Source organism: Eptatretus burgeri, chromosome 1, assembly GCF_056783735.1.
Source record: "Eptatretus burgeri isolate ZD-2024b chromosome 1, Ebu_testis_v1, whole genome shotgun sequence".
NCBI lineage: Eukaryota > Metazoa > Chordata > Myxini > Myxiniformes > Myxinidae > Eptatretus > Eptatretus burgeri.
Window position 1 is genome coordinate 28,990,706 of NC_140961.1, and position 12,165 is coordinate 29,002,870.

At 46.3% G+C, this 12,165-nt stretch overlaps 1 protein-coding gene across 8 annotated transcripts in view; it reads left to right on the plus strand.

The window, feature by feature from the left end:
- The first annotated feature begins 1,025 nt into the window (after window positions 1-1,025).
- The window catches only part of C1H2orf42 (chromosome 1 C2orf42 homolog), a 64,624-nt gene continuing 53,484 nt past the window's right edge, over window positions 1,026-12,165 (plus strand). For 5 of the 8 annotated variants that reach the window (XR_015057072.1, XR_015057069.1, XR_015057073.1 and 2 more), the window contains exons 1-4: window positions 1,026-1,619; window positions 3,090-3,438; window positions 3,558-3,647; window positions 10,204-10,281. Coding sequence is in view for 3 of the 8 variants with exons in the window: in XM_085876962.1 (XP_085733088.1) it covers window positions 1,164-1,619; window positions 3,090-3,438; window positions 3,558-3,647; window positions 10,204-10,281 (973 nt within the window). In the remaining 5 variants the exon portion in view is untranslated. The remainder of the gene's footprint in view (window positions 1,620-3,089; window positions 3,439-3,557; window positions 3,648-10,203; window positions 10,282-12,165) is intronic. The other 3 variants (XM_085876962.1, XM_085876982.1, XM_085876972.1) reach the window with 2 other exon arrangements.

The following is a 12,165-nucleotide window of genomic DNA, read 5'->3' on the forward strand; positions in this document are numbered from 1 at the left end:
AGGACAAATGTGTCCAACAGCTGCGTCCTAAAGGTTTTGTCTTCGAAGAAGAAGAAGAAGAAGAAGAAGAAGAAGAAGAAGAACTAGCAGAAGAAGAAGAAAAAAAAACAACTTCCGATATTTCGTCACGTGCCTTGATTGAGCCATTAGCGACACCCGTCATGGACGATAGTCGTTCATGACGAGAAAATAGTATATTTACGAAATTACAACACATTAAATGGAATAATCTTTAAATAGTAACGTGAACTTTTCGAAACTTTAAAGCAAATGTCCGAATATATTTAAAAGTTCATGAGAGACGCTCTCAAAAGGCACCGTCAATGCGAGGATGTGTACAGGTGTTTAGTATTTAAGGAGATCCGGATCCCGTACATAAAAGAGCCGAGTCCTAAAGGTTTCTGAAGAAGAAGAAGAAGAAGAAGAAGAAGAAGAAGAAGAAGAAGAAGAAGAAGAAGAAGAAGAAGAAGAAGAAGAAGAAGAAGAAGAAGAAGAAGATTGAGCTTCCCAAGAGTCACGTTCTTGCGAGACGCGGCTAAAAATCACCCACTCCCAATGCAATGGTGGTGCAGCGATAAGCTTGGCAGGGGGATCCTCCTTCTGACCCCTCATTTTTTAAATCTTTCTTTCCCTCTCCCTCGCTCTCCGTCGCCGTTGGTTACACAATAAATTCATTCGGAGAAGTTGTCACAAATCGGATCGAGTAAAACGGAAAACGACGACCCTGAAGAGCATTTTCTCGAGAACCACAATAATCATTGTTTCCATGGAGACCGCCATTTTGATAAGCGGTGCCGAGCACTGAGTTCCGTTGAAGTGCTTGCTTGAGCGCTCTGAAAAGCAAGCCGCTTGCTCGTGGAACACGCGCCATATATTATTTTTGTTTTATATTTTTTTCTCCTTGTACAGTTGTGTGATTATTCTTTCCCAAAATAATTTTGTTCTTCATTCGTTCCACAAACCGTTCAACATCCTTTTTTTCTGTGGTTGTGATTTATTTATTTATATATATATATTTTTTTCATCACTCATTCCCTCGTCCTCCGTTAATTATTCATTCTTTTTCGAGGCGGCTGCCGATCTGAGTGTTCTTTCTCTCCTGAGGGAGGGAAACTCGCGCCGTGTTTTGTCGGCCGAACGCACAATCTGTCTGCGCTGCGGACATGGACGCGCCCGCTTGTCCGAGCGCCTTGCTGCGCGGCCTCGGCCGGCCCACGTTGCGAGGGTTGAAGCGATGCCCGAATTGCGGCACCAAAAATGGCTGTCGGGGTTTACGCTGTAAGAACGAACGCTGCGGCCTGGTGTTCCGTCTGGGGGTCCGGCAGCGCGACACCGGTGCTGTGCGCCTGCTCGTGGGGAGCGACGGCACGGACGGGGACCTGTTCTCGGTACGAGGCCGCGACTGCGGGCCCGAGCAGCGCGGATTTGTCGTGTTAGCCAAGGACGACGCGGGTGTGGACCAGGGCTTCCTGGACCCGCTCGCCTCGGGACACTGTTACCTGTCGTCGTGCCAGGGGCGCTCCGGGGTCGTTCCGTGTCATCACGTGCAGCAAGCTGTGGCCTGTCGCCTGTGGTCCACTCCCCTTTCCGTGCACGAGTCTTCATTGGACGCTGTGCAGGTGATTCTTGGCTTTTAACGTTTCCCATTCTTCAACCCACCTCCCCCAAGTGCTTCAACCGCCCCCCAAGTGCTTCAACCGCCCCCCAAGTGCTTCAACCGCCCCCCAAGTGCTTCAACCGCCCCCCAAGTGCTTCAACCGCCCCCCAAGTGCTTCAACCGCCCCCAAGTGCTTCAACCGCCCCCAAGTGCTTCAACCGCCCCCAAGTGCTTCAACCCCCCCCAAGTGCTTCAACCTCCCCAAGTGCTTCAACCCCCTCCCCAAGTGCTTCAACCCCCTCCCCCAAGTGCTTCAACCCCCTCCCCAAGTGCTTCAACCCCCTCCCCAAGTGCTTCAACCCCCCTCCCCCAAGTGCTTCAAACCCCCTCCCCCAAGTGCTTCAAACCCCCCTCCCCCAAGTGCTTCAACCCCCCCCTTCCCCAAGTGCTTCAACCCCACCCCTTCCCCAAGTGCTTCAACCCCACCCCTTCCCCAAGTGCTTCAACCCCCCCTTCCCCAAGTGCTTCAACCCCACCCCCTTCCCCAAGTGCTTCAACCCCACCCCCTTCCCCAAGTGCTTCAACCCCACCCCTTCCCCAAGTGCTTCAACCCCACCCCTTCCCCAAGTGCTTCAACCCCACCCCCTTCCCCAAGTGCTTCAACCCCACCCCTTCCCCAAGTGCTTCAACCCCACCCCTTCCCCAAGTGCTTCAACCCCTCCCCTCCCCAAGTGCTTCAACCCCCTCCCCAAGTGCTTCAACCCCCCTCCCCCAAGTGCTTCAACCCCCCTCCCCAAGTGCTTCAACCCCCTCCCCAAGTGCTTCAACCCCTCCCCCAAGTGCTTCAACCCCCCCCCTCCCCAAGTGCTTCAACCCCCTCCCCAAGTGCTTCAACCCCCCTCCCCAAGTGCTTCAACCCCCTCCCCAAGTGCTTCAACCCCCTCCCCCAAGTGCTTCAACCCCCTCCCCCAAGTGCTTCAACCCCCTCCCCAAGTGCTTCAACCCCCCTCCCCCAAGTGCTTCAACCCCCCTCCCCCAAGTGCTTCAACCCCCTCCCCAAGTGCTTCAACCCCACCCCTTCCCCAAGTGCTTCAACCCCACCCCTTCCCCAAGTGCTTCAACCCCACCCCCTTCCCCAAGTGCTTCAACCCCACCCCCTTCCCCAAGTGCTTCAACCCCACCCCCTTCCCCAAGTGCTTCAACCCCACCCCCTTCCCCAAGTGCTTCAACCCCACCCCTTCCCCAAGTGCTTCAACCCCACCCCTTCCCCAAGTGCTTCAACCCCACCCCCTTCCCCAAGTGCTTCAACCCCACCCCTCCCCCAAGTGCTTCAACCCCCCCCTCCCCAAGTGCTTCAACCCCCCTCCCCAAGTGCTTCAACCCCCTCCCCCAAGTGCTTCAACCCCCCCCCCAAGTGCTTAAACTCTCCCCAACTTGTCAGCTCGCTTCTGACGTCACATGGTGTTTTCGTGCTGTGCTCCCCCCGGTTCAGGTTCCCGGGGATATCCGCCAAGAGATGTGGTTGCTCGAGGGTGAGAGTGCGGCTCCTCCGCTCGTACAACGTGCGTCGCGTGCCTCCATGGTGGTCCGGTGCACCCCGAGCTCTCGGAATCCCTTCGGTTTCCTGCACTGCACGTTTAACCGCACCAACCAATCGCGTGCCGGCTCCGCACAGCGCTCCTTCCATTGCGCCTGTGCGTCGGGAGGATCGCTGCGGACTCGGAGCCCGATCCCCTCCGAGCCCGTCCGCTTGTGTGCTCATTTCTACTGCTGCATATGTGCGTTTACCAGTGACTTGAAACTTGAACAAGAGTTTGGGGAGTTTATCAAAATGGCCTTCGGTAAGTCTTGCCAACATTCCACGGACTTCCGCGTCGTCCGTCATTGATAGAAATATTAAACGTGTAATTGAATTTAAATGATTTTAAGTTTTAATTTCATTTTTCTTACCGTCTTGGAGAACCGCCAAGCTTGTTGCAACGGAAGAGTGTGGGCCCATCGGATGTCGGCTGTGTGTCGCTGGACAAGATGGAAATGGACGATGACAAAGGTAATGCTTTGTTTGGATTAGCTCGTACATTTTGATCAACAGACGTAGTGACGTCAGCGAATGACCAACGATGTCATGACGTCATTACGCTTCTCAGCGGTGACGTCACATGTCGCCATGCAAACGAATGTAAAAATTAGAAAATCTCCAAAAAATTCTCAAACCTGTCCGTCTGGCACGATCTCACATAGCCTGTGATGTACAATAGACTACAGAGCACCGGCATGCCGACAGTGGCGACAATCCGTCCGGCAGTTTCGGAGGAGATACGTCCACAAAATATGGCTTAGCGTATTGATATAATAATGTTGTGCACGTGATGCCTGATCCACGAGAACATATCGGGCCCAACACGTTTTTGAAATATCATGCTATATCGTTTTTGGCTCTTATAATCTCAATGGTGAAGAATCACTTTCAAAAATTATCAGATCCGGATTCGGATCTTCACCGAAATCGAATAAATTTGTTGTGGCCACACACCCAACCTGTCCACCAAGTTTCATCCGACTCCGTCCACAACTGATAGAGATATCGTGCTATATATGAGTTTCACCCTATCAATGGCGAAGAATCACTTAAAAAATTATCAGATCCAGATCTTCACCAAAATTGAATCAGTTCTTCCTTGTCACACACCCAACGTGTCCACCAAGTGTCATCAGAATCCGTCCCACACTTTTCGAGATATCCTGTATACAAACAGACTGACAAACAAATAAACCAATGCCACCCGCAGGGTGACTCGTATCTTGCCAAAAGGTGACCACGTGTGACTTATTTAAGGTCACACTGAGGTGAACAGAGCTGCTATCCACCAGGAGCGACTCCTTGAGGAATGTCTGCCTACGAGAGATTCCGATGAGAATCGTTCTGCAGAGTAACCATGAAAAAATATGCATTTGCCTCATCACGTCACCAAATGACGTCATAATGTCTCAAGCTTGACATATCGAGAGAGCACTCATCGAGGTGTTCAATTTGAGGTCCCACACAATATGGTTCCTAAAACTTGAAAATTTGACCTTGGGGTCAAATATGTTTGACCTGAGGCACTAACTATGAAGGTCAAGGCCAATCGCCACCAAAAATTAATCAGCTGAGCGCCAGACCATGAACTATATTCCCATGAAGTTTGAAGACGATCCGATCAAAATTACTCAAAAAAATAAGGGTTTCGTCGACTCCCCTGATTTGCGACAGTGACCTTGACCTTGACCTTTGACTTTGACCTTCAACATTTTATGCGCTGAAAGGGACCTCTATAGGCCTCTGATATGCGAAGTTACAAAAATTTCCAATGATAACTGTGCTCTGCAGAATTTTTTATACTTGATTACAGACAAACAAAAAAATAAAAAAAACATGCAAGCTGACTAACATATCTTGCAAAAACTTCGTTTTGGCAAGATAAATATGCGTTTGCCTCATAACGTCACCAAATGACGTCATAATGTCTCAAACTTAACATATCTAGAAAGCACTCATCGAGGTGTTCAATTTGAGGTACGACACGATATGGTTCCTAAAATTTGAAAATTTGACCTTGGGGTCAAATATGTTTGACCTGAGGCGCTAACCATGAAGGTCAAGGCCAATCGCCACCAAAAATTAATCAGCTGAGCGCCAGACCATGAACTATATTCCCATGAAGTTTGAAGACGATCCGATCAAAATTACTCAAAAAATAAGGGTTTCGTCGACTCCCCTGATTTGCGACAAAGTGACCTTGACCTTTGACCTTGACCTTCAAAATTTTATGCACTGAAAGGGACCTCTATAGGCCTCTGATATGCAAAGTTACAAAAATTTCCAATGATAACTGTGCTCTGCAGAATTTTTTATACGTGATTACAGACAAAAAAATAAAAATAAAGCAATGTCACCCACAGGGTGACCCGTATCTTGCCAAAAGGTGACCACGTGTGACTTCTTTAAGGTCACACTGAGGTCAACAGCGCTGATATCCACCAGGAGCGACTCCTTGAGGAATATCTGCCTACGAGAGATTCCGATGAGAATCGTTCTGCAGAGTAACCATGAAAAATATGTGTTTGCCTCATAACGTCACCAAATGATGTCATAATGTCTCAAGCTTGACATATCTAGACAGCACTCATCGAGGTGTTCAATTTGAGGTACTACACGATATGGTTCCCAAAACTTGAAAATTTGACCTTGGGGTCAAATATGTTTGACCTGAGGCGCTAACCATGAAGGTCAAGGCCAATCGCCACCAAAAACTAATCAGCTGAGCGCCAGACCATGAACTATATTCCCATGAAGTTTGAAGACTATCCGATCAAAATTACTCAAAAAATAAGGGTTTCGTCGACTCCCCTGATTTGCGACAAAGTGACCTTGACCTTTGACCTTCAAAATTTTATGCACTGAAAGGGACCTCCTATAGGCCTCTGATATGTGAAGTTACAAAAATTTCCAATGATAACTGCTCTGCAAAATTTTTTATACGTGATTACAGACAAAAAATAAAAAATAAAAAACATACAAGGTGACTAACGTATCTTGCAAAAACTTCGTTTTGGCAAGATAAAAAAAACATACAAGCTGACTCACATATATTGCAAAAACTTCGTTTTGGCAAGATAACAAGCCGGTAGGCGGCCATGGGTCGCCGAGCATGGAAACTATAAAATATCGAGCAAAAAGAATGTCATATTGCGGATAGGGAATAACCTTAACATTATGCATATCAAATCTCATCCATTTTCATCTCCTGATAACTACTCGGTATCCATTTGAATGAAAAGTACCGAAAATGCGGTTTGAAATTGGAAATCCCCAAAGTTCGAGGGGGAGCTGTGGGTGAACAAAGAACTAAATCGAAAAATCCAGCTCGATCGTTTGTGCACAATGTATTCCAGATGATTAGTGTGAATTTTCATGGCCATCCGACCATAACCCTAGGAGGAGTAGCATTTGGCGCGAAGGCACCTCCAGCTCTCGCATATTATCGGTTTTTGCCTTTTGACCCCTGACCTAAGCAATATTGGTCAATATGTCCTGAGGCAAAGTTGTAGTTCTCATTGCGTGTTATGAACCTGCAAAGTTTCATTCGGATCGATGCACTCACCTGGTCGCGAGGGGGCCTTCAATTTTCGGGCATACCCCATTTGTAGGGGGCGCTGCGGGTAAACTATTCCATATATCACAAAAACTGGAATATATTTGGTAGAGCATCACCTGTAGATGTTGCATGCCAAATTTCATAAGCCGAAGTGGGATAATGGCTTTCAGAATTGATTTCGCGTGAGCGGTGCCGATTTTGAAGGTTTTTCGGCTGTTGCTAGGGAACCAAAGCGTCCCTAGCAACCATCACAATTTCCAAAGCACTCGGTCATAAGATGTACCAACCACCCGAGTTTGGTCAAAATCGGCCCACGTTTACTACCAATTATGCTGATGACAAATAAACAAACATCCAAACAAACAGACAATTACTGACAATATGGATTGTATTGAACAAAAATCTTTTAAAAATGTATTTATCTTGAACTGCTTCATCAATCAATGTGAAACGTCACATTTATGATCTAGTAGTGATGGGGAATACATGTCTTAAATTTCAACCTGATCGTACGCATGGTCTGGCAGCCAGATTTATTTAATATCTTGATTCTGGGTTCAGGGGTTAAAATGAAACTTGGTGCATGGATGTATAATGATGTGATAATGTGGGTGGAGGCATATCTGGCGACACCATGACATCGAAGAGTGCCCTTGTAGTTTGATTTGAAAAGTGATTCTTCACCATTTGAGAGATAGGGCCAGAAACGATATATAGCATATTTCAAAAATGTATTGGGTCTGATATGTTCGCGTGGATCAGGCATTACACAGCGGAGGTGTATGCTCTCTACCGAGTGCCCTTCTAGTTACTTCATGTTTTTGTTTGGGTTATTTGTAACAGTATTTTTCTTACGTTACAGTGAAAAAAAAATATGACGTTCGGGAGGCTGAAAAGGTTGTCAGGAACACATCTCTTGTTTTTGAACCTTGAAATTAATGGGAAAAGCATTTTTGATTTGTGATTAAAAATTTTTTTTCTTTTCAGTTTACATTCTGTTTTCTAGTAACACATCCCTTTTGTAAATTGAGGGTTACCTGCATTGTTAATTAAGCTCACAAAGTTTGGTGACTATGCACAAAGTACTGAGAGTGAGGAGATAGGAAAAACGGCAGACAGAGGCAGGCTGGCACCTTCGCTTTGTTCATGTAGATTGTCTGCTAAATGTTTAGGGACTGTTTAGAACGTGATTAAGTAAAATGATGTAAAATGTAGTTGTCACGTGCTTACTGACTCATGTACACCAATTGCTTACTGATGTACAGATTCTTTTTTTAAGTGTGGATAATCCCACGCAACATGCGATTCCACCACTTCACTCGAGCACAGGATCTTCAATTTGGATTACAGGTGGCAGTTTCAAGTTGAGTTTACATTCCTGTACGTGTTTCTCAGTCTTCAAACGACTTCCATATCACCTCTGTGGCAAAGCACAATAGTCCGAGTAAGATTGACCTTACCAGAAAATATCCCGTCCTTGCAGACTGGTAAATTGCTCCACTTCTGTGATGTCTGTGGCATATTTTATTACCTTCGCCACTGAAGGCGAACAGAGGTTAATTCTTTCACTCCTGTTTGTTTGTTTGTTTGTCTGTCTGCCTGTCTGCCTGTCTGTGAGTAGAATATCTCAAAAAGTTGTGGACAGATTCAGACAAAACTTGGTGGACAGGTTGGGTGTGACAAGGACAAATTGGTTAGATTTTAGTGAACATCCAGATACAAATACAAGAATTTTTTTTATTGTTTTATGTGATTCTTTACCATTGACAAATGGGACCAAAAACGATATAAAGCATGCCATTTCAAAATGTGATGGACCGATTATGACAAAACTTGGTGGATGAGTTGGGTCGGAGACGAGAACAAGCCGATTAGATTTTGTATAAAGTCCGATGCAGATCCGGCCTATCACGAGGATACAAAACATAAACTGTTTAGCCTGGTGGAGGTGCATTACATGGCCAAAAGTATGCGGACACCCTTTCTAATTGGTGGATTCAGCTATTTCAGCCACACCCATTGCTGACCGGTGTATAAAATCAAGCATACAGTCATGCAATCTCCATAGACAAACATTGGCAGTAGAATGGGCCCTATTGAAGAGCTCAGTGACTTTCAACGTGGCACCGTCATAGGATGCCACCTTTCTAACAAGTCAGTTTGTCAAATTTCTGCCCTGCTCGAGCTGCCCCGGTCATCCGTAAGTGCTGTTATTGTGAAGTGGAAATGTCTAGGACAAACAGCTCGGCCACGAAATGGTAGGCCACACAAGCTCACAGAACGGTACCACCGAGTGCTGAAGCGCGTAGCGCGGAAAAATCATCTGTCGTCAGTTACAACACACTACCGAGTCCCAAACTGACTCTGGAAGCAACGTCAGCACAAGCACTGTTCGTCGAGAGCTTCATGAAATGGGTTTCCATGGCCAAGCAGCCGCACACAAGCCTAACATCACCATGCACAATGCCAAGCGTTGGCTGGAGTGGTGTAAAGCTCACCGCCATTGGACTCCAGCAATGGAAACACGTTCTCTGGAATGATGAATCGCACTTTACCATCTGGCAGTCCGACGGAGGAATCTCGGTTTAGCGGATGTCAGGAGAATGCGACCTGCCCGAATGCATAGTGCCAACTGCACAGTTTGGTGGAGGAGGAATAATGGTCTGGGGCTGTTTTTCATGGTTTGGGCTTGGCCCCTTCGTTCCAATAAAGGGAAATCTGAATGCTACAGCATACAATGACATTCTGGACTATTCTGTGTTTCCATCTTTGTGGCAACAGTTTGGGGAAGGCCCTTTCCTGTTTCAGTACAACAATGCCCCTGTGCACAAAGCGAGGTCCATACAGAAATGGTTTGTCGAGATCAGTGTGGAAGAACTTAACTGGCCTGCACGGAGTCCTGACGTCAACCACATTGAACACCTTTGGGATGAATTGGAACGCCGACTGCGAGCCAGACTTAATCGACCAACATCAGTGCCCGACCTCACGAATGCTCTTGTGGCTGAATGGAAGCAAATCCCCACAACAATGTTTCAACATGTAGTGGAAAGCCTTCCCAGAAGAGTGGAGGCTGTTCTAGCAGCAAAGGGGGGGGGGGGGACAAACTCCATATTAATGCCCATGATTTTGGAATGAGATATTGGACGAGCAGGTGTACACATACTTTTGGCCATGTAGTATGTGTGCTCTCCTGAATGCTATTCTAGTTGAATGCTGTTTCCCATTGGGAGCAGCATGATACGAAACACATTTACATGGAGAGAATTGGGGTCTCGCCCCTGACCCTGAAATCCCTGTATTATGATTAATTTTTTTAATATATTTTTTAAACCGCTTAAAACCTTCTCATGCACACCCTGAGTACAACTTGCAGTTTTTAACACATATCGTCCAGCGATTTATAAATGCATACAAGTCATACAAACAAACACTTCTCAAATTATATGTGTATCGTATGATTTCCAGGCTTGCTGAAACGGGGTCCCGGTCTACTGGATATCAGCTGCCCATCATTTGGAAAGATCGAAATGGAAGATAATGAAGGTAAAACAATTGTGATCCGCTTGGGTGATTTTTTTTTTTTATTTTTTTTATTTTTTTTTTTTTTGTCACCACTCACATCTGTTACCTTTTAGGTGTGACTGACTTCATAACCCTTTAAATATTTATATTGTGAGCCATTTGTGTTGAAGTGTTAGTTTTTGCATTTTCGGTGGACATTCGACCTGTAATCTTCGCTGATCAACCATTGAATAAGAAAATGGAGTAGTTATTGCTGTTTGAAACCCAGATTTTGAGTACTTTTTGTTTGTTTACTTGTTTCCTTTTCACCTCTGTCACCGAAGGTGGATGGAGGTTCTTTTCACCTGTCTGTCTGTCTATTTCTGTCAGCAGGACATCTCAAAAAGTTGTGGACGGATTCGGACAAAATTTGGGGGAGAGGTTGCGTTTGTGACGAGGACTGTTATATTTTGGTGAACATCCAAATCTGGACACTGGAATTTTATCGTGATTCTTCACCATTGAGCGATAGGACCAAAAACGATACACAGCACAAAACTGATGCTTCACCATTGAGAGATGGTATCCAAAAAAAACGATGCTTGTATGACATTTCAAAAAACATAAAGGTGGGAGCACCAGTCCAGAGGGGAGAGCAGTACTCCATCAGGCTGTGGATGAAAGCTTAGTATGTGGTCGGGAGCTCGGGTGTGCCAAGGAAGGACATTGTATGATGGAGGATGCCCTGTCGGCGACTGGCTTTGGAGGCGAGCTTGGAAATGTGGCTTTCCCAGGAAAGATCATGGCAGATAATGAGACCCAAAAGCTTGAATGAAAGGACTTCTTCAAGAGGATTGTTGAGAAAGTAGATGGGGGTGGGGGTTTCCAGACGGTCCTTTTTGGCGAGACAGTGAGAGTGTGAGATTTGTCAGGATCGAAAGACATGTTACCAAGTGTTAGACCAGCTTGTCATTTTATCCAGTGCTGCAGAGAATGAAGAGGTTGCTGCTTGCTGATCTGATGGATGACAGATGGTATGGTTGAGGGTGGAGTCATCAGCAAAGAGACAGAGGCTTTTTCGGTCGGAGAGATCATTGATGAAAACCAGAAAAAGAACAGGGCCCAGAAAACTGCCTTCAGGGACTCCAGTCTGTACGGGAAGAGGGGATGAGAGAATTCCACTCAGGGTCTTACAATGACTGCGACAGGAAAGGAAGTCTGCGAGCCTGGAGTGTAGATTGCCTTGGATACCATAGGAAGAGAGTTTGGTCTGATTTCATGTCTGGCATTGAGGACTTCCATCTATTGTTGAGAAAGCAGAAGCAGCATGTCCATGGTGGAGTGACCTGGTCTGAATCCAAATTGATGATCAGTAATCAAGCCATTGGAGAACAGGAAGGATTTGATGTCAGAAGCGATGATGGATTCCAGGACCTTGCTGATGATTGGGAGTATGTTGATTGGTCTGTAGTTGCAGGGATCTGTTTTTGCACCTTTTTATGCAGAGCTGTAATGTTTGCTAATTTCCAAGCAGATGGCAGATGACCTTGAGCAAATGAGAGGGTGACTTGAACAGAGAAAGGGTGAACAAGAGCAGCAGAGCACGTTTTTAGGACATGTGGGCTGATGCCATCTGGACTGATTGCAGAATGAATCTGAGTCGAGGTTTGATAGCAAGCACTTCACCTTGTCAGGAGAAAAGGACACGGAGTCCCAGAATCGCTGGGTGTGACTGGGTCAGGTGGGTTCAGAAAGCAATGTGTTTGGGACACAAGATTTAGAAGCAAACACAGAGTTTGGTATTCAGCCTTTTTCTGTGCGGTCTCAGTTGTGCAGCCATTTGAGAGGGTAAGGGAGGGAATGGAGGGGGAACTTCCACCACAAAGAGATTTAACTAGATGCCACCAGGATTTGGAGGAGGGAGGC